This window comes from Mirounga leonina, unplaced genomic scaffold (genome assembly GCF_011800145.1).
Source record: "Mirounga leonina isolate KUSES-001 unplaced genomic scaffold, KU_Mleo_1.0 Mir_91, whole genome shotgun sequence".
NCBI lineage: Eukaryota > Metazoa > Chordata > Mammalia > Carnivora > Phocidae > Mirounga > Mirounga leonina.
In genome coordinates, this window is record NW_023270839.1 from 27,978,042 (window position 1) to 27,993,993 (window position 15,952).

Below are 15,952 nucleotides of genomic sequence, written 5' to 3' on the forward strand. Positions count from 1 at the left end.
TTTATTTTTTAAAGATTTTATTTATTTATTTGAGACAGAGAGAATGAGGGACAGAGAGCATGAGAGGGAGGAGGGTCAGAGGGAGAAGCAGACTCCCCGCCGAGCAGGGAGCCCGATGCGGGACTCGATCCTGGGACTCCAGGATCATGACCTGAGCCGAAGGCAGTCGCTTAACCAACTGAGCCACCCAGGCGCCCCTACCATATCACTTAAACTAATAATTAGTGTTTTGATGACGACAAACAGTGTATTTTCCAAATTACTTTGACATGTGTATGAGAGGCTTGTGAAGTTGCTGGCCTAAGTCTTGGGAGGTAGGAGGAAAGGATGGGCTCCTTGTGCCATCCAGATGGCCATACTCATCTTTTACCCCTTCCACACTTTCACATACTACCAGCCATCCTCCTGTCACTAGTTAGCACTGCCCTCTGCATACTCTGCTCAAACAGTGGCAATGGGAGAGTTCTGACACGAAAATACAGATGTCTTGGGAAACTGGCTGAGAAACAGTAAAGCACCATGCTGCCTTGTTTTTAGCACATTACACAGGCCTTATGAGAGTGGAAGTGAGATATTTTTATGTATAAAAGATAAAATATTTTATTGTTTCTTCCAGAGCAGCCACCTTGGGTTTAGAACACCATAGGACCTCTTAACAGTTTATAGCAGAACTATTTATAGTCTTTTTTTTTCTAGTATAAGAATATATAACCCTTTCTTCCATGAATTAATCTATTCTTATGTGAAAATGAATGATCCTTCCTATCCCCAGTCTCCCAACAACTAGTAATCGGATTCGTATTGCTCATTTCTGCAACAGAAAACATGAATGTCTTCACTTGGACACTAAGCTCTGGTGCAGTGTTTCCCAAACTTTAAAGTGCATCAGAATCACCTGGAGGGCAGATTGCGTGGCCCAACCCCCAGAGTTTCTGATTCAAAAGGCCTGGTATGAGGCCTACAAATGTGCATTTCCAATAAGTTACCAGGTGATGCTGATGCTGCTGGCCCAGGGACCACATTTTGAGAAATACTGAGCTAGTACTCGGCAACTTAGTGATTTGGGCTTCTTTGTTTCCCCTTTTTATCTGGGCTTCATTTTTAACATACTACAAAGAATGTCTTTATCTGTCCATTTTTGTGTGAGGCAGGCAGATGGAAAAGAGCTGGAGATGACAGTCCTACTCCCATTCTGTTGGCCTGTGCCATCCCATCCCATCTGATGCTTGTCTTGTATGACCCATGGCATGAGTTGGTCCTCTAGACAAAGGGTACTAAAGGAAACAGAGAGTCAGGATAATAGAGATGACTCTTTGCTGCCACTCTTTTCTTTCAGTGCAAACATAAATACTACGCAAGTAGTACTTTCATTGAAGGGGCAATAGATTTATTCATGTTATAATTCAGAAAGGGTAAAAGGGCTCTTTAGAGTATTTTCAAATAGTGCCTTTTTTTTTTTTTTTTTTTTGGTAAAAATAAATTTTCAAACAAATGATCATAGGAACCTAGGGTGTTTAGAAAGTTTCCTTCTGTGTAGAGACCTAGATTCAAGATCAGACTCTACCACCTGATAGTAAATCTCTTAACTGTTCTAAGCCTCAGTTTAATAATCTTTAAAGAGGAAATAACTTATCTCAGAAGTTGTGACAATGACTAAATAAGATAAGGTGTAAGAAAAACTTTCCAAACTGTAAAGTAAATACGAGGTATTACTAGTCAAGTGTTTATCAAATGTCAGTGGAAGAGTTCTAACTATCTTCAAGGGAAGGGGTTGATAAAGGAACTGTGGGTTGGGCAGGGTGGAGGACAGGCATTCTCTATACCAATGCCACACAGCCTCAAAAGGAAGCAGTAGGGGCGCCTGGGTGGCTCAGTTGGTTAAGTGACTGCCTTCGGCTCAGGTTATGATGCTAGGGTCATGGGATCGAGACCCACATCAGGCTCCCTGCTCTGCGGGGGAGCCTGCTTCTCCTTCTCCCTCTGCTGCTCCCCCTGCTTGTACACTCTCTCTCCGTCAAATAAATAAAATCCTTATAAATAAATAAGAGGAAGCAGTAATCAGCAGTTCTGGACCATGGGAAGTGGCAAATCCACAGAGGACAGGGTCCCATTAATGTAAGTTATGTTCCACATCATGCTATTAGAAAATAATATATCAGAACTAGACTTGGGCGCCTGGATGGCTCAGTTGGTTAAGCGACTGCCTTCGGCTCAGGTCATGATCCTGGAGTCCCTGGATCGAGTCCCGCATCGGGCTCCCTGCTCGGCAGGGAGTCTGCTTCTCCCTCTCCCACTCCCCCGTTTGTGTTCCCTCTCTCGCTGTGTCTTTCTCTGTCAAATAAATAAATAAAATCTTAAAAAAAAAAAAAAAAAAGAACTAGACTTGAAGTATTAGTACTGAAAAAAAAAATAATACAGAAATCCTTATGACAGGTGTTTAGGGAGACCCTAGGAATTCTCAAATACACATAAAGGCTTTAAAATAATGAGTTTCCTTATGCTATGTTGTGGCTTTTCTAATTCTTAGCTTTGGTTATCATCATAAACCTCACTATAGTTTTCTAGCTATTCTATATTATAGTTTGCAAAAGGAGAAAACAGTAAAAAATAAACACAAGCAGAAAATGTCTGAGAAAGATAAATTTAAGACTAATAATTTAATTAATAACCTAGAAAACTTTTAAAGCTGGGGGTGCCTTGATAGCTGATAGCCTGACAGCTCAAACTTCACACGGCTCAAATGGCTCTGATTCTGGAAAGCAAAGAAAGGAGCCTAGTGAAGAACAACCTACCCTGATTTTATTTTTATTTATATTTTTATTTTTTAAAGTAAACTCTATGCCCGCCGTGGGGCTTGAACTTATGACCCTAAGATCAAGAATCACATGCTTTACCAACTGAGCCAGCCAGGCGCCCACAACCTACTCTGTATCAAGGAATGGGCTCTTGTTTGTTTTATACCTCAGCTCTTGGGTTACCCAAGATGCTTTGTATTTCGGGAACTCCTGTTCCTTCCTAATCAGAGCCCTTCCCATGTTCAACTGCTCTGGGACCACAGTACCTGCTAGATAGACATTGCCTTCAACCATTAAGGAGACAATTCTCCACCTTCATCTTCCTCCTCCCAACAGTTTCTAAAAAATAAGTTAGAATACATTTCTATTCTAATACCTAGCAAACTAATACCTAGCTATCCTTCTCTATAAGTACATCGTTTCAGTGGAGTTTGGTAGTTAGAGCACAGACTTTGGAGCCAAAGATACGTATATTCAAATCCTGTTCCTGTCATTTTCTAATGGGGTGATCTTAGGAAGTTACTCATATCTCTTAACCTCAATTTCCTTATCTGTAAAATGGGAACTAAAATACTTACTTGCAGGATTATTGTAATAATTTCAGCTAATATGTAAAGTACAGGCATTTAAAAATGATGAGGATAATGATAGCAGCCAACATTTGCTGGGTACTTACTACGTGCTGGGCACTATTCTAAGCAGTTTACATGGATCACTTTATATAATCCTCATAATGGTCCGATAAGATAAATAGTATCATCTTCCCCATTTTATAGATGAGAAAACTGGGGCACAGAAAAGATACATAACTTGCACACAGCCATATGGTGGCAGATCTAGCATTTGAACCCAGGCAGTCTGGTGCTAGAATCAATGTCCTTTACTACCTTCTATCGCCTCAAACGGCAGCTATTACTCCTGTTTCTGCTTAGACTGAACTCTAGCTTATATGAAATAGAATCTACAAAAAGAAACAACATGAGGCTAGAAGTAATGCCTGAATAAGGGTGAAGCTAGAACCTCGGGTACCCTTAAGGATGTTCTCTGAGAAAAAGAGAAACTCTGAGCAGGTTGTTTGCCAAAACAAGATATTCAAAGCCTTGGGCAGAAACTTCCCATTACCTTGAGTGACTCATATTCCAGTTCTGCACCTCTAATTTGTGGTCTTTCTTCTTCCTAGGGAAAATGTAAAAACTTTATAAATAAGTAGTTATACTTTAATTGTCACATTTTTCCTCAGAATATTTCCTTGCTCTGCAGAAAATAGTGGGGAGAGTTTTGCCCTCACTACGTGAACCAAATGCTGCTCGGATAAAGTACTTCTGGGCTGAGTTTCCATTAAAGAAGAGACTGCAGAACTGCACCTAAGTCCCCGGCTCAGTGCTCAGTTTGCGCATGGCCCTGGGGTGCGGTAGCACTGCGTACCTTTGCCTTGCTGCGGAGCATCTGCTCCTCCTTGCGGTCCAGCTCATCCTGCATCACCTGCTTCTCCTGCTCCAGCTCTGTGACCCGCTTCTGGAGCTTGAGGAACAATGACATGTCCAGAGGCACCTTCTTCTCACTTGGCTCCTAAACCCCAGAAATCATAAGATGGTCAAGATGATCCAGAAGATGTAAAGCCAATGCAGAAATAATGAGCAGTCCAATAGAGAAACAGGCAAGCTTACAGAAGAAACATAAATGGCCAAAGAATGGCATGCCCACCCCAGCTAATGAGTAGAGACGTGCAAATTAAACAACAGCGAGGCACTACTTCTTCCCTGTTAGATTGGCAAAGACTGGAAAGATCAATAATGCCATGTATTAGTAATAGCGTCTTATATAATACTGGTGGAAGTATAAGTAGGCCTTTTAAAAGGGCAAGTTAGCTGTATTTATTAAAATTTAAATGTGTATACCCTTTAACCTAACAATATATGTTTAAGAATCATCCTACAAAAATTCTTACACAAGTACACAAGAATATATGGAAAAAGATGTTCACTGCAGCATTTTTTGTAACTGTAAAAAACTGGAAAAAAACCCAAATGTTAGTCAATAGAAGAGTTGCTTAAATTATAGTATAATCAAACTAAAATATTTCATAGCTGTTAAAAAAATGAAATAGATATACATGAGTGGATAAATATGTCCTAGATAAAAGTATTTTTTTTTAAAGATTTTATTTATTTATTTATTTGAAAGAGAGAGAGAGACAGCGAGAGAGGGAACACAAGCAGGGGGAGCGGGAGAGGGAGAAGCAGGCTTCGCGCCCAGCAGGGAGCCGATGCGGGGCTCGATCCCAGGACCCTGAAATCATGACCTGAAGGCAGACGCTTAACGACTGAGCCACCCAGGCGCCCCTAGATAAAAGTATTAAGTGAAATAAACAAGTTGCAAGGCAGTATTTATATTATGATCTTATTTTTGTTAAAAAATCAAATGCACATGGCTTTTATTTTTAATTTTTTAAAAATGATTATTTATTTATTTATCTATTTTGTTTTTTTAAATATTTATTTATTTATTTTACAGAAAGAACACAAGCAGGAGGGGCAGAGGGAGAGACAATCTCGAGCTTGATGCAAGGCTCAATCTCATGACCCTGAAATCATGACCTGAGCTAAAACCAAGAGTCCGAGTGTTGCAGGATTTTTTCTCCATCACTGCCCGCAGTTCTTGGTCAAGGCACTTCGAAAAATGAAGAGGTAGACCAGAGTGGTGGGCAGCAAAGCAAGGTTTATTGAGCATAGCAAAGTAATGGTACATAGCTCCCAAGGAGGAAGGGGGCCCGAAAGGGTTGCCCTAAAAGATTTTATTTATTTGACAGAGAGAGAGCACAAGCAGGGGGAGCAGCAAGCAGAGGGAGAGGGAAAAGCAGGCTCCCCACTGAGCAGGGAGCCTGACATGGGGCTCAGTCCCAGGACCCTGGGATCATGACCTGAGCCAAAGGCAGATGCTTAACCGACTGAGCCACCCAGGCACTTGGTCAAAGTATAATTCTTAACTGATTAGTGTGTCTTGTATTTCAAATTGTCAATTTTTTAAAAGACTTTTTTTCAGATATCAAAACAAAATAAGCTTTTTTTTTTAAGAGAGAGGGAAGAGGAGGGGCAGAGGGAGAAAGGGAATCTCAAGCAGGCTCCATACCCACCATGGAGCCTGACATGGGGCTTGGTCTCACAACCCTCATATCATGACCTGAGCTGACATCAAGAGTTGGACACTTAAACCAACTGAGCCACCCAGATGCCCCCAAAATAAACTTTTATAGAAAGTTTAGGAACTAAGTACAAAGAAGAAAAATAAAGCCATAATCACATCTTCAGAGAAAACCTACAATTTTTGTCCAGTCTCTTTTCTATAGATAAAAATAATTGGAATATTTTCATTATAATTTTGTATTGTCTTTTAAATTTAGCATTTTATTACAAATGTTTTCCAAATTCATAATATGATATTTGAAACCATAATTCTTAATAGTTATACTGACATGTGTACCATCATTTGCTTAGCTATTATCTTACTGATGGGCATTGAAGTTGTTTCTAATTTTTTGCTATTGAAATATACTAAAATAGGGGCGCCTTGGTGGCTCAGTCGTTAAGCATCTGCCTTCGGCTCAGGTCATGATCTCAGGGTCCTGGGATCAAGCCCCACATCGGGCTCCCTGCTCAGCAGGAAGCCTGCTTCTCCCTCTCCCACTCCCCCTGCTGTGTTCCCTCTCTCACTGTCTCTCTCTGTCAAATAAATAAATAAAATCTTTAAAATATATATATATACGAAAATAAACATCCTAGTACATATATACCTAAATATTAATGTTCTTAAGTCTGCTAAATTAGTTTACACTTCCATCAAGCAACCACCACCATGCCTGCAACAATGACTGTTAAATCATTTTTTTTAAATGGCTCAATTGATAGACCAAAAGTGTATTTAACTGTAGTTTTAATTTACATATCTTTGCCTTTTGTTGAGGTCGAATTCCTTTTATATTTATTATCTATCTTTAGTCTTTTACGAATTCTTAGTAGTGCTGAATTCAATGTTACTCCAGTTCTAAAAAAAATCTAAGAAAAATCAATTTAAACTAAGAAGTGGGGCATTTATCTGTAGGCTATCAGGGTCATTTACCCACAAACTAGTTAGACCTGGACTTTTTCTTACTGTCCACTCTTGTAATGTTCACCAGTAAGAAAAAGTTTAGGTATTATGATCTTTGCCATAAAGTCTGTGTTGACTGAGCAGAATGGACATGACGACCTGCCTGAACATGAAATTACTATAGATTTTCATTCATACAAAAAATCATTTCTACACATCCCACAAATACTTGTATTTTAGCTTATTTACAATGTAAACATTCCATTCATGTGTTTTTAATGTTTGTCCATCTATTAATGATGTATGTGTCCCTGAAAATTTTCATTACTTAATCTTTTTTTACACTGTAATAGAAGACTTCCCACCGGGGCGCCTGGGTGGCTCAGTCATTAAACGTCTGCCTTCGGCTCAGGTGTTGGTCCCGGGGTCCTGGGATCGAGCCCCGCATCGGGCTCCCTGCTCAGCGGAGAGCCTGCTTCTCCCTCTCCCACTCCCCCTGCTTGTGTTCCCTCTCTCGCTGTCTCTCTCTCTGTCAAATAAATAAATAAAATCTTAAAAAAAAAAAAAAAATAGAAGACTTCACCTCCCAACTTCATTTATTGTACTTCAAATGTCATCATTTGGGAATCATCCCTCTTAATCTTGAACGGGCATTTTTGTTTAAAAGGAATCTTCTCATTAAAATGGGATGGGGTGGGGGGCCTGGATGGCTCAGTTGAACGTCCAAGTCTTGATTTCGGCTTAGATCATGATCTCAGGGTCATGAGATCGAGCCAGAGTGCCACGCTCCATGCTGGGTGTAGGGCCTGCTTATGATTCTCTCTCTCCCTCTCCCTATGCCCCCCACCCTGCCCAGGCTGGTGCCCGCTCATTCTCTCTCTAGAAAAAAAAAATTTTTTTTAATTTAAAAGTGGGATGGGCTAACTCTTTAGATACTAGCAAATACTGCATAAAGAATGAGTTGATTGCTAGATAAAAGCAAAATTCTATAGATAGGAATATTAAAATAGGAGATGGAAGAATACAAAAAAATAACATCTGACAACCACAAAACTGCCTGAGGCATAAGGACTGGTAATTATTTAAGAGTGCTCCACATGGTGTCCATTCTGATCCCTAATGACATATCTAGTCAAAGAGATACCATTTGTCTTCTCCATGCCACACAAGCAAGAAGGGAGATTAGGGGACACCTGGGTGGCTCAGTTGGTTAAGCGGCTGCCTTCAGCTCAGGTCATGATCCCAGGGTTCTGGGATCGATTCCCGTATCTGGCTCCTTGCTCAGTGGGGAGCCTGCTTCTCCCTCTGCCTGCCCCTCCCCCTGCTTGTGCTCTCTCTCTGCCTCTCTCTTTCTGAAAAATAAATAAATCAATCATTAAAAAAAAAAAAGGAAGGAAGGAAGATTGGGCCATCTGGCTCAGAGAAGTTTCTGGGGTTTTGCTTTGCTTTCCTTCCTTAGAAAGGACTTTATCATCCAGGGCTTTTCTAAGAGAGTGAAGCTTTGAAACTGACCTAAAAAATCATGGTCTCTCATCTGAGGAAAATCCAGAAGGCAAGAGAATTTACTCACAAAATTACCAGCATACGTCTGCAATCATTCTGGAATTACTGCTAACAATAGCTGAGAAGGTTATGGTGACCCTTTCCCTGGGTTTGACAGGTGTGAGGAAGCTCCAGGGCAGAAGCAGAGCTGGGATAATGAGTCGATGGCTAGTAAGAAAGGTGCATGACAGAGCAGGGAGAAGCAAAGGTTCCGAAAGAATGCAGCCCCAGACCATGAAGATGCTGTGGGCGTGGGAGGGCTGCGCAGCAGGTGGAGCTTGGCAGGTGAGTTCTCCAGAGGGAAACAGCCATGCAGGTGCCAGCCTGACTTGTGACCCACAAATCACAGGTTTGGCAAAACTAGAAAGACATCAATTCTTTTTTACATCCAATTTTACTATCATTACATGACTGAGGTTGGAATTCTGTGTTCCAAAACAGTCTGAAAAACTCCTATTTTAAATTAAAAAAAAAAAAATCAATTCATAACCAAGAAGGGGCTTATTATTTTCCTGGCACCAGATTCTGAAAGAGCTACTTGGGAATACTACACATAGTAGTAAGTGCTCCTTTACTTTGTTAGGGGCAATTTGTAAACCTGGCCATTATAGAAGTAGTTGCAAGGAGAAACACAAACCTGGAAGTCAAAAGTAATCAGAAGTGCAAATCCACAGCCATAGTCTTAGTCTGATACTTCTCTCCCACCCAACTTCCCTTCTGATAATCAATTTTTCTATTACCAGTTTTACAGATTTCTTTCTGATCCTGACCACACCCAATCAAAATTATAGGATAGTCACTGGAAACCTGTTTATTAGAACAAAAACATGGATTTATTGAACACTTACTATGTATCAAACACTGCTGCAAATGCTTTATAGGAATTATCTCAATCTTCAAAACATCACTCTAAAGTAAGATAATAATCATAGCATATCACTTCACAGATGAGGAAACTGAGGCAGAGAGAGACTGAGGCTCAGGTTATGGACTCAGTTCCAAGGAGGAGAGTTATTATAGTCTGTCCAATGGTCAAGACAACCCTTCTAACCAGAGCCAACCACATTTCAGATGCATGCACTTAGTCACAAGGAACAAGATGACCAGTTCAGTGAAAAGCCTTTCCCATTATTGAGAGATTTCCAGGTGCATGACCTACTGCTGATGGCCAGTGCATGTGAAGGGCAATACACAATACTCCAGATCTGCCTGTGACTTCTGGAGCACAGTTCATACTTCATTATTCAAAAGAGATGAGCAATATACAAAATCCCACTCTAAACTAACTCTTTTTTTTTTTTTTTTAAAGTAAGTTCCATGCCCAGCGTGGAGCCCAACTCGGGGCTTGAACTCACTACCCTGAGATCAAGATCTGAGCACAGATCAAAAGTCAGATGCTTGACCAACTAAGCCACCCAGGTGCCCCTAAACTAACTCAAGTTGAGAAAAGACTCAGCAGAAATATGGGTGAGAATTAGAAACAAAAAGGTTAACTCTCCCTTCAAATCTGTAAGAATTTGGACAAAACTTGAAAGAGTAGAGACAAATACCGTTACTAGTAAAAATTAGGTAAAGCACAGAAGAGTTTTTGAGGTTAAAAATGTAACATCCTCAATCAAAACTATCAATAAGAAGCCTCTTTGTCCTGAGTTTAATACAAAATAATTTGCAGCAAACACACCCTTTCTGTCATGGCTTTCCCCTTCCTTGCAGGAGCTGCTCAATTTGAATCACACTGAAGCCAACAGTGTATAAACATACTTCCCTCGGACTGCTGCGAGTGAGTACTCCCATGAAGACCAACTGCATGCAATCCTAAAACTTTCATATCCACTAGAGGCCCAGAGGCTGTAATTTTGAAATCTTCAAAGTCCAACTTTGTGGTAGTCTCCAAAGATGGTTACCAGTGATTGCTCCCAACACAAATGTCTTTTCTCCCATCAAGAGATGAAGTCCACTCCCTTTCCCCTGAGTCTGGGCTGGCCTTGTAATTTGCTATGACACAGAATATGGCAGAACTGACAAGGTGCTGGTTCTGGGCCCCACAAGCCCTGGCATCTTTTGCTCTTACACTCTCAGAACCCATTCCCCATCCTGCTGAACAGAGAAGTCGCTCAGAGAGGCCCGAGGTCCTCTTCCTTGGGCTGGGATGCAGCGAAGTGCTCCAACCAACCCCATGTGCAGCAGCAGAACTGCCCAGGCAAAATTCCAAGAGTTGTGAACATGAGTAAATTGCTATGGTTTGAAACCACTGAAATTTGGGATGCTTTGTTACACAGCAGCCAAAAATCTAGAACAACCTCTATCCTGCTATACAGTGGCCATACTGCTCCATCAATGGTCTGCAGGCTAACGTTAGCTACAGAGAGAAACAGACTGGAGAACTGCAGTATAAAATGCCCCGATGGGAGGAACTAGAGTACGGGGCTCCGAACAGACCAGCCTCAGTTAGAATACTGGTTCAGCCACTTGCACGCTGTGACCTTGGATAAGTTAACTTAGGGTTCTTGTATGTATGATTCCAACTATATGACATTTTTCCTTAAAATGAACAGAATGAGATGGCAGAAACTTTTCATTCCTGAGTAAAACTAAGACAAGAAAGGAAAGAATCATTCAATTTTCTTTGGCTGTTCTAACAGAAGCAGTCTATTTCTGACTTGGCCACTTTCTCAGAATACGATATAAAAATAGAAGAGTTATGACTGAATTACGCATTAGCGAAACTAGTACCATATTTGAAAAGAAGATCTGAGAATTGGTTTGGGAACAATCTAACTTAAAGTCACTGTACTCTTGCAGTTATGGTAATGTGCCATTTTGGTTTCATACCACATAATACAAACACTAAGGCAGATTTATAAGCTACTTTTCTTGCATTTTTGTGGACAAAAATCACATTGGTAAAAACTGTCATCAGGGGCAGCAGTTTTGCTAACTCTTGGGCATTGGTGATTTATACTATTCAAGGACAAAAGGCTTACTATTAAAAACAATTTACCTCAGTCTGAAATAAATTCATGACAAGCTATGTTTTTTTGTTAATAGGGTATGTTAAGATGAAAAAGGGAATTACAAAAGGAAAATCTGGTCATCAAAATTACATTAAAAATTAAAATGTCTACTGAAAAATATCTATAATAAGTATGCATGTACATATAAGAAAATACATGTAATAATTAATAAGCTAATTAAGCACCCATTGGTCATTTATGAAATATGAAGAGTTTGAAACAACTGCTACATTTATGGGCAAATGAGGCCTGTTAATAATAGCATGGTGACATCCTACTTGTAGTGATAGCTATCTAAAATGTACCTCTGTCCTCAAGGGCATATCTTCAGTTTCTGCAATTTCAGAGCTAAAGGTGTATTCAGACTCGTTGCTGCTGTGGGTGGAGTCTGTTCTCTTGTGTCCAGGCTTAGGCACATTCTGCAAGGCAGATAAACCAAATATAATTAACACAATATAATTAAACCAGTTATAGTTAAGACAGCATCCACCTTAACTTGGTTCTAACCCCCACTCACTAACTTGCTGTTTTCATGCCCAAATAGTCTGTTCCATGTTGTCCTTAATAAACCCTTATGAAAGGGTCACTTTCTGAGCTCCTCAAAGAAAAAGATGCACCAGTAGGGCATGACAAGAAAAGTCACAAAACCAAATGCTCAAACAAAAATCATCTGTGATTATTAGAAGAATCCCCTTTGGGTTTTTCTTTTCTTTAAGATTTTATTTATTTATTTGAGAGAGACAGAGACAGAGGCAGAGGGCATGAGCAGGGGAAGGGGCAGAAGGAGAGGGACAAGCAGACTCCCCACCGAGCAGGGAGCCTGATGCGGGGCTCAATCCCAGGACCCTGAGATGAAGACCTGAGCCCAAGTCAGATACTTAACCAGCTGAGTCACCTGGGCGCACCCCCCCCGCCCCCGCCTTTGGGTTTTTGAAGTTGTGAGTGGCCAGTCACAATGGGTGAAGTGTAAGTATAATGCCTCAGCAACCAAATATTGACTTCAGCGTTGCAATGAAATAAAACTTAGTAAAAAGTTCATGAGATACGTTTAATGATAGCATAATCATTTTACTGTACTGTATTTGAGCATAAATGGAAAAAAAGAGAGGGGTTCTACATCAGTGACTATAATTTCTGTCACTTTTGTGCATGAAGTTGAATCCCTGGAGTCAGCAGTGGGAAGGATGAGCCATCTGACGTCCTGGGGTTATTAATTCAGGGAATCCAGGTGACATTTCTATGACATGTGGTATTATGAAACTAACGTTCAGAAAGCTTATGGAAAACAGAGAAGTTAAACAACTGCAGTCTGTTCCTCTCTGCAGGAGAGTGACTTGAAGAAAGAAGTAATAAAAAGGCTGGATTTTGTGCCCCTCACTCCTAGGGTAGCCCCCTGCAGAAGAGGTGGAAAGGGTCAGTGGCCTGCATCTCACAGGGTTACTGGCTCTCGGAGCTTTAGAAAGACCTCTGGAAGCTTTTCTGGTCTGTTCAGTTTCCTTTACTCCTCCCCCCAGCTGCAGGAAGAGCCAGAAGTCACAAAGAGCTTCTCTGCCTTTTTCCCTCCCATATCCAGCTTACAGAGAGCAGACCCATCCATATGACCAAAGGAAAGCCAGCATCCAGGGGCAGACGAAAGTCTCCCAGGCCACCCCAACCTGTACTCCCGTGCATAAGGAAGACCCAAGAACACCAGAACTTCTGAAACTATCTAGCAGCTAGGGTACACACTAAAGGGGAGAACCACCCCACGTAAAGCAAAGGCACTCAGATTTACTGTTTACGTACACAGGCAACCTCATGTGAAGTTCCTGGCCCCAACCAACAGTTACATGGGAAGGTGTTTATTAATAAACTGGTCCTATCATTAAGAGAAACAGGTAGGTCCACAGAAATACCTGGACAAAGGTTTTTTAATAAGCTTATTAAAGATGAGTGAGACTTCTATTTTCCCTCATGTATGTGTTACTAAACAACAAATACCTTAAGGTATGAATAGAAGCAACACTGTATATTTGCTATTTAATGTAACTTTTGGATACAGGGCAGTGGTTAAACGCTCTGGGTCTGAATTAAGAGAGAGCCAGGTAGGAATTCCAGATCTGCCACTTACTTGTCCCTAGCCCAACTTCTCCAGGCCTCACTTTCATCATCAGGAAAAGGTGAATAATATTATCTACCTAATAGGGATTATGTGAGGATTAAATAAGATAGTGCAAGTAAAGAGTTAGTATAGTGCTTGGCATATAACAAGAATTCAATTAATGTGAGCGGATGCTGCCGTCATTGTTAGGACCCTGCAGTAATGCAACAACTCTCCTGTGCATGGCCTTCTGTTCCCCAAGTTTTTAGCTCATATGCTATTCAAGTACAAGGACAAACATCCTATTGATCATCAAGTGCTCCTTCAAGATCTGTATCTCGTACCTCCTCTTTTAATCTGTCATGTCTCCAATAATTCCTTCTTTTCTTGAATCTGTTTTACTCCCTTTGTCCAGATTAATGACCCCACTGTTGACATGCTGGACTCCCTCCTTACTTGGGATGAATCTTCAAACACTTCACAAGCCTGCATTCCATTGCCTCATTATCCTTTCACTGTCTGCTTGAATTTCCTTGGCCCTGGATTTAGTGTTTTCTTCCTTGCCTCTACTCTACAACTGAATGTTCCTGGAGGAAAATCCTACAACACTTCTTGGTACCAGGGCCAACAAATCTAGACCCTGGTAATCAGCGGCATGAACTTTGGCCCATGAATTACACAGATTACCAGAAGTCCTGAGGCAGTCTATCAATTCCCCTCCCTAAAGTTCCCTGCCATCCATCTGAGGAGTCTCTTTACCACAAGATGCTTCCTAAGCACTGTGGCGGTGAGGGCTCCACCTGCAGAACAGTGTCAATGAAATATTAGCCAAGTACCCATCTGCAGGTGTGAAGTTTCTACCTAAACACTAAAATAAGATATGGCTATTATTTAATTAATCCTATATTATATAGTCCATTTTTTTTATTCACTGCAATTCTTGGAAAACATCTTCTGCAAAGACTACAATCTTGACTGCATCTGGAGCTATGAAAGGAGACCTAATGAAGAGCTGAGAAGGAAGCAAGCAGACTCTAATCTTCCTTCTTCTGCTGTTTTCCTTTTCCCTCCGTCTGACCATTTTGTTAACCAAGAGGAATGACATGAGTCACAGGCATACAGGGGAGAGGATTATAGGCTGAGAAATCAGAAATCAAGCAGCTGAATGGCCCCCGGAACTTGATTACATCTTTTTTCCACCACATTGCTGGGAACAGAATGGTTAGCAGGCAGAGACTTGTCCAGTGGGAAGGAACAGCCCTGCTAAGTTGCTGGAGGATGGCCACTACTGCTGGAGGGTCTTTTCTGGACATGGCTACTTCTCTAAAGAGGAGACCCATTAACCTCACAGATATTTCCGGGAATGTACTCAGAAAGTGATGTATACATGGCATGTGCTTCTCTCATTCTATTTTCTGAGGCTCACAAGGCATGCAGTATTTTTTTTTTTTTAGCAAGGCATGCAGTATTAAAGAATCCAAGAATTTCTGTAGGAAAAACAATCTGTTTATCTCTGTTTCGACTAGTGATTCCCACATTTATATGACCCCAATCATTTCTTTTCCCAATGCCACTTCTTAATATCCCAAGTAACTAGTGGCTCTCGAAACACCTCATGGGACATGAAGCTTAGCTCTAACCATAACCAAAGCATAGATTCACCACAAATGTTGGTCCGGTTATCTAGTAAACAGAATTAAAATACACCCAAGAATGGAACTCTGGGGAACATGATATTCAAAGACAGAGGAAAAGGACTCTAGAGAAAGCTAAGAACGGGAGAATGTGAAGGAGGAAAGATTTCAACAAGGCCCAGTGCCTCAGGGAGATCAAGGAAGACAAGACCTAATGAGGGTCCTTCTGGTTTGTCAATAAGTGTAATGGTGACCTACTCCTACTTCTAACTTCACTTTGTCACATATAAATCAGGATAGAGTAGCAAGGTTTGAAATAACAGTCCAACTGTGGCATTTAAATTAGCTTTTTAACCTCTTTGAGACTAGGTTTTCTCTCTTCCAGGTGACAAATTGATTTCTTTTGTGTTACATAACTCCTTTATTTTCACTTTTTAAATGTCACATTTAAAAAAATGTTGTCAAAGGATCCAGATAGAAGCAAAATTTGAAGCAAATATTCTATGCCACAGATATCAGATTATCTTGTTTTTATAAGAGATATTTCAGAGCATTTCTAGCCATCTGTACCATTAGGTTACCTTCAAGGCTGATACTTACAGGGAACAAGAGAGCTAGGGAACTCTCTGTTTCCTGACAGTTGGAGAAGTAGAACAGAGAGGCTGTGTAGAACTATTAAAAGTACAAGAGGTATGTTGGTAGATGCAGAAGAGTTCTTGAAATAGACAAGATAATTTGTTACAAATAGAGACTGAATTTTCTTTTTGTAGGAATATATCTTTGAAATCATAACAAAAAAAA

At 40.7% G+C, this 15,952-nt stretch overlaps 1 protein-coding gene across 4 annotated transcripts in view; it reads right to left on the reverse strand.

Moving 5' to 3' along the window:
- The window catches only part of MYO5A (myosin VA), a 192,804-nt gene that overhangs the window by 41,551 nt on the left and 135,301 nt on the right, over nucleotides 1-15,952 (reverse strand). For all 4 annotated transcript variants that reach the window (XM_034994273.1, XM_034994272.1, XM_034994271.1 and 1 more), the window contains exons 25-27: nucleotides 11,743-11,856; nucleotides 4,221-4,364; nucleotides 3,918-3,971 (exon numbers count right to left, since the gene is read on the reverse strand). In XM_034994273.1, the coding sequence (XP_034850164.1) occupies nucleotides 3,918-3,971; nucleotides 4,221-4,364; nucleotides 11,743-11,856 (312 nt within the window). The remainder of the gene's footprint in view (nucleotides 1-3,917; nucleotides 3,972-4,220; nucleotides 4,365-11,742; nucleotides 11,857-15,952) is intronic.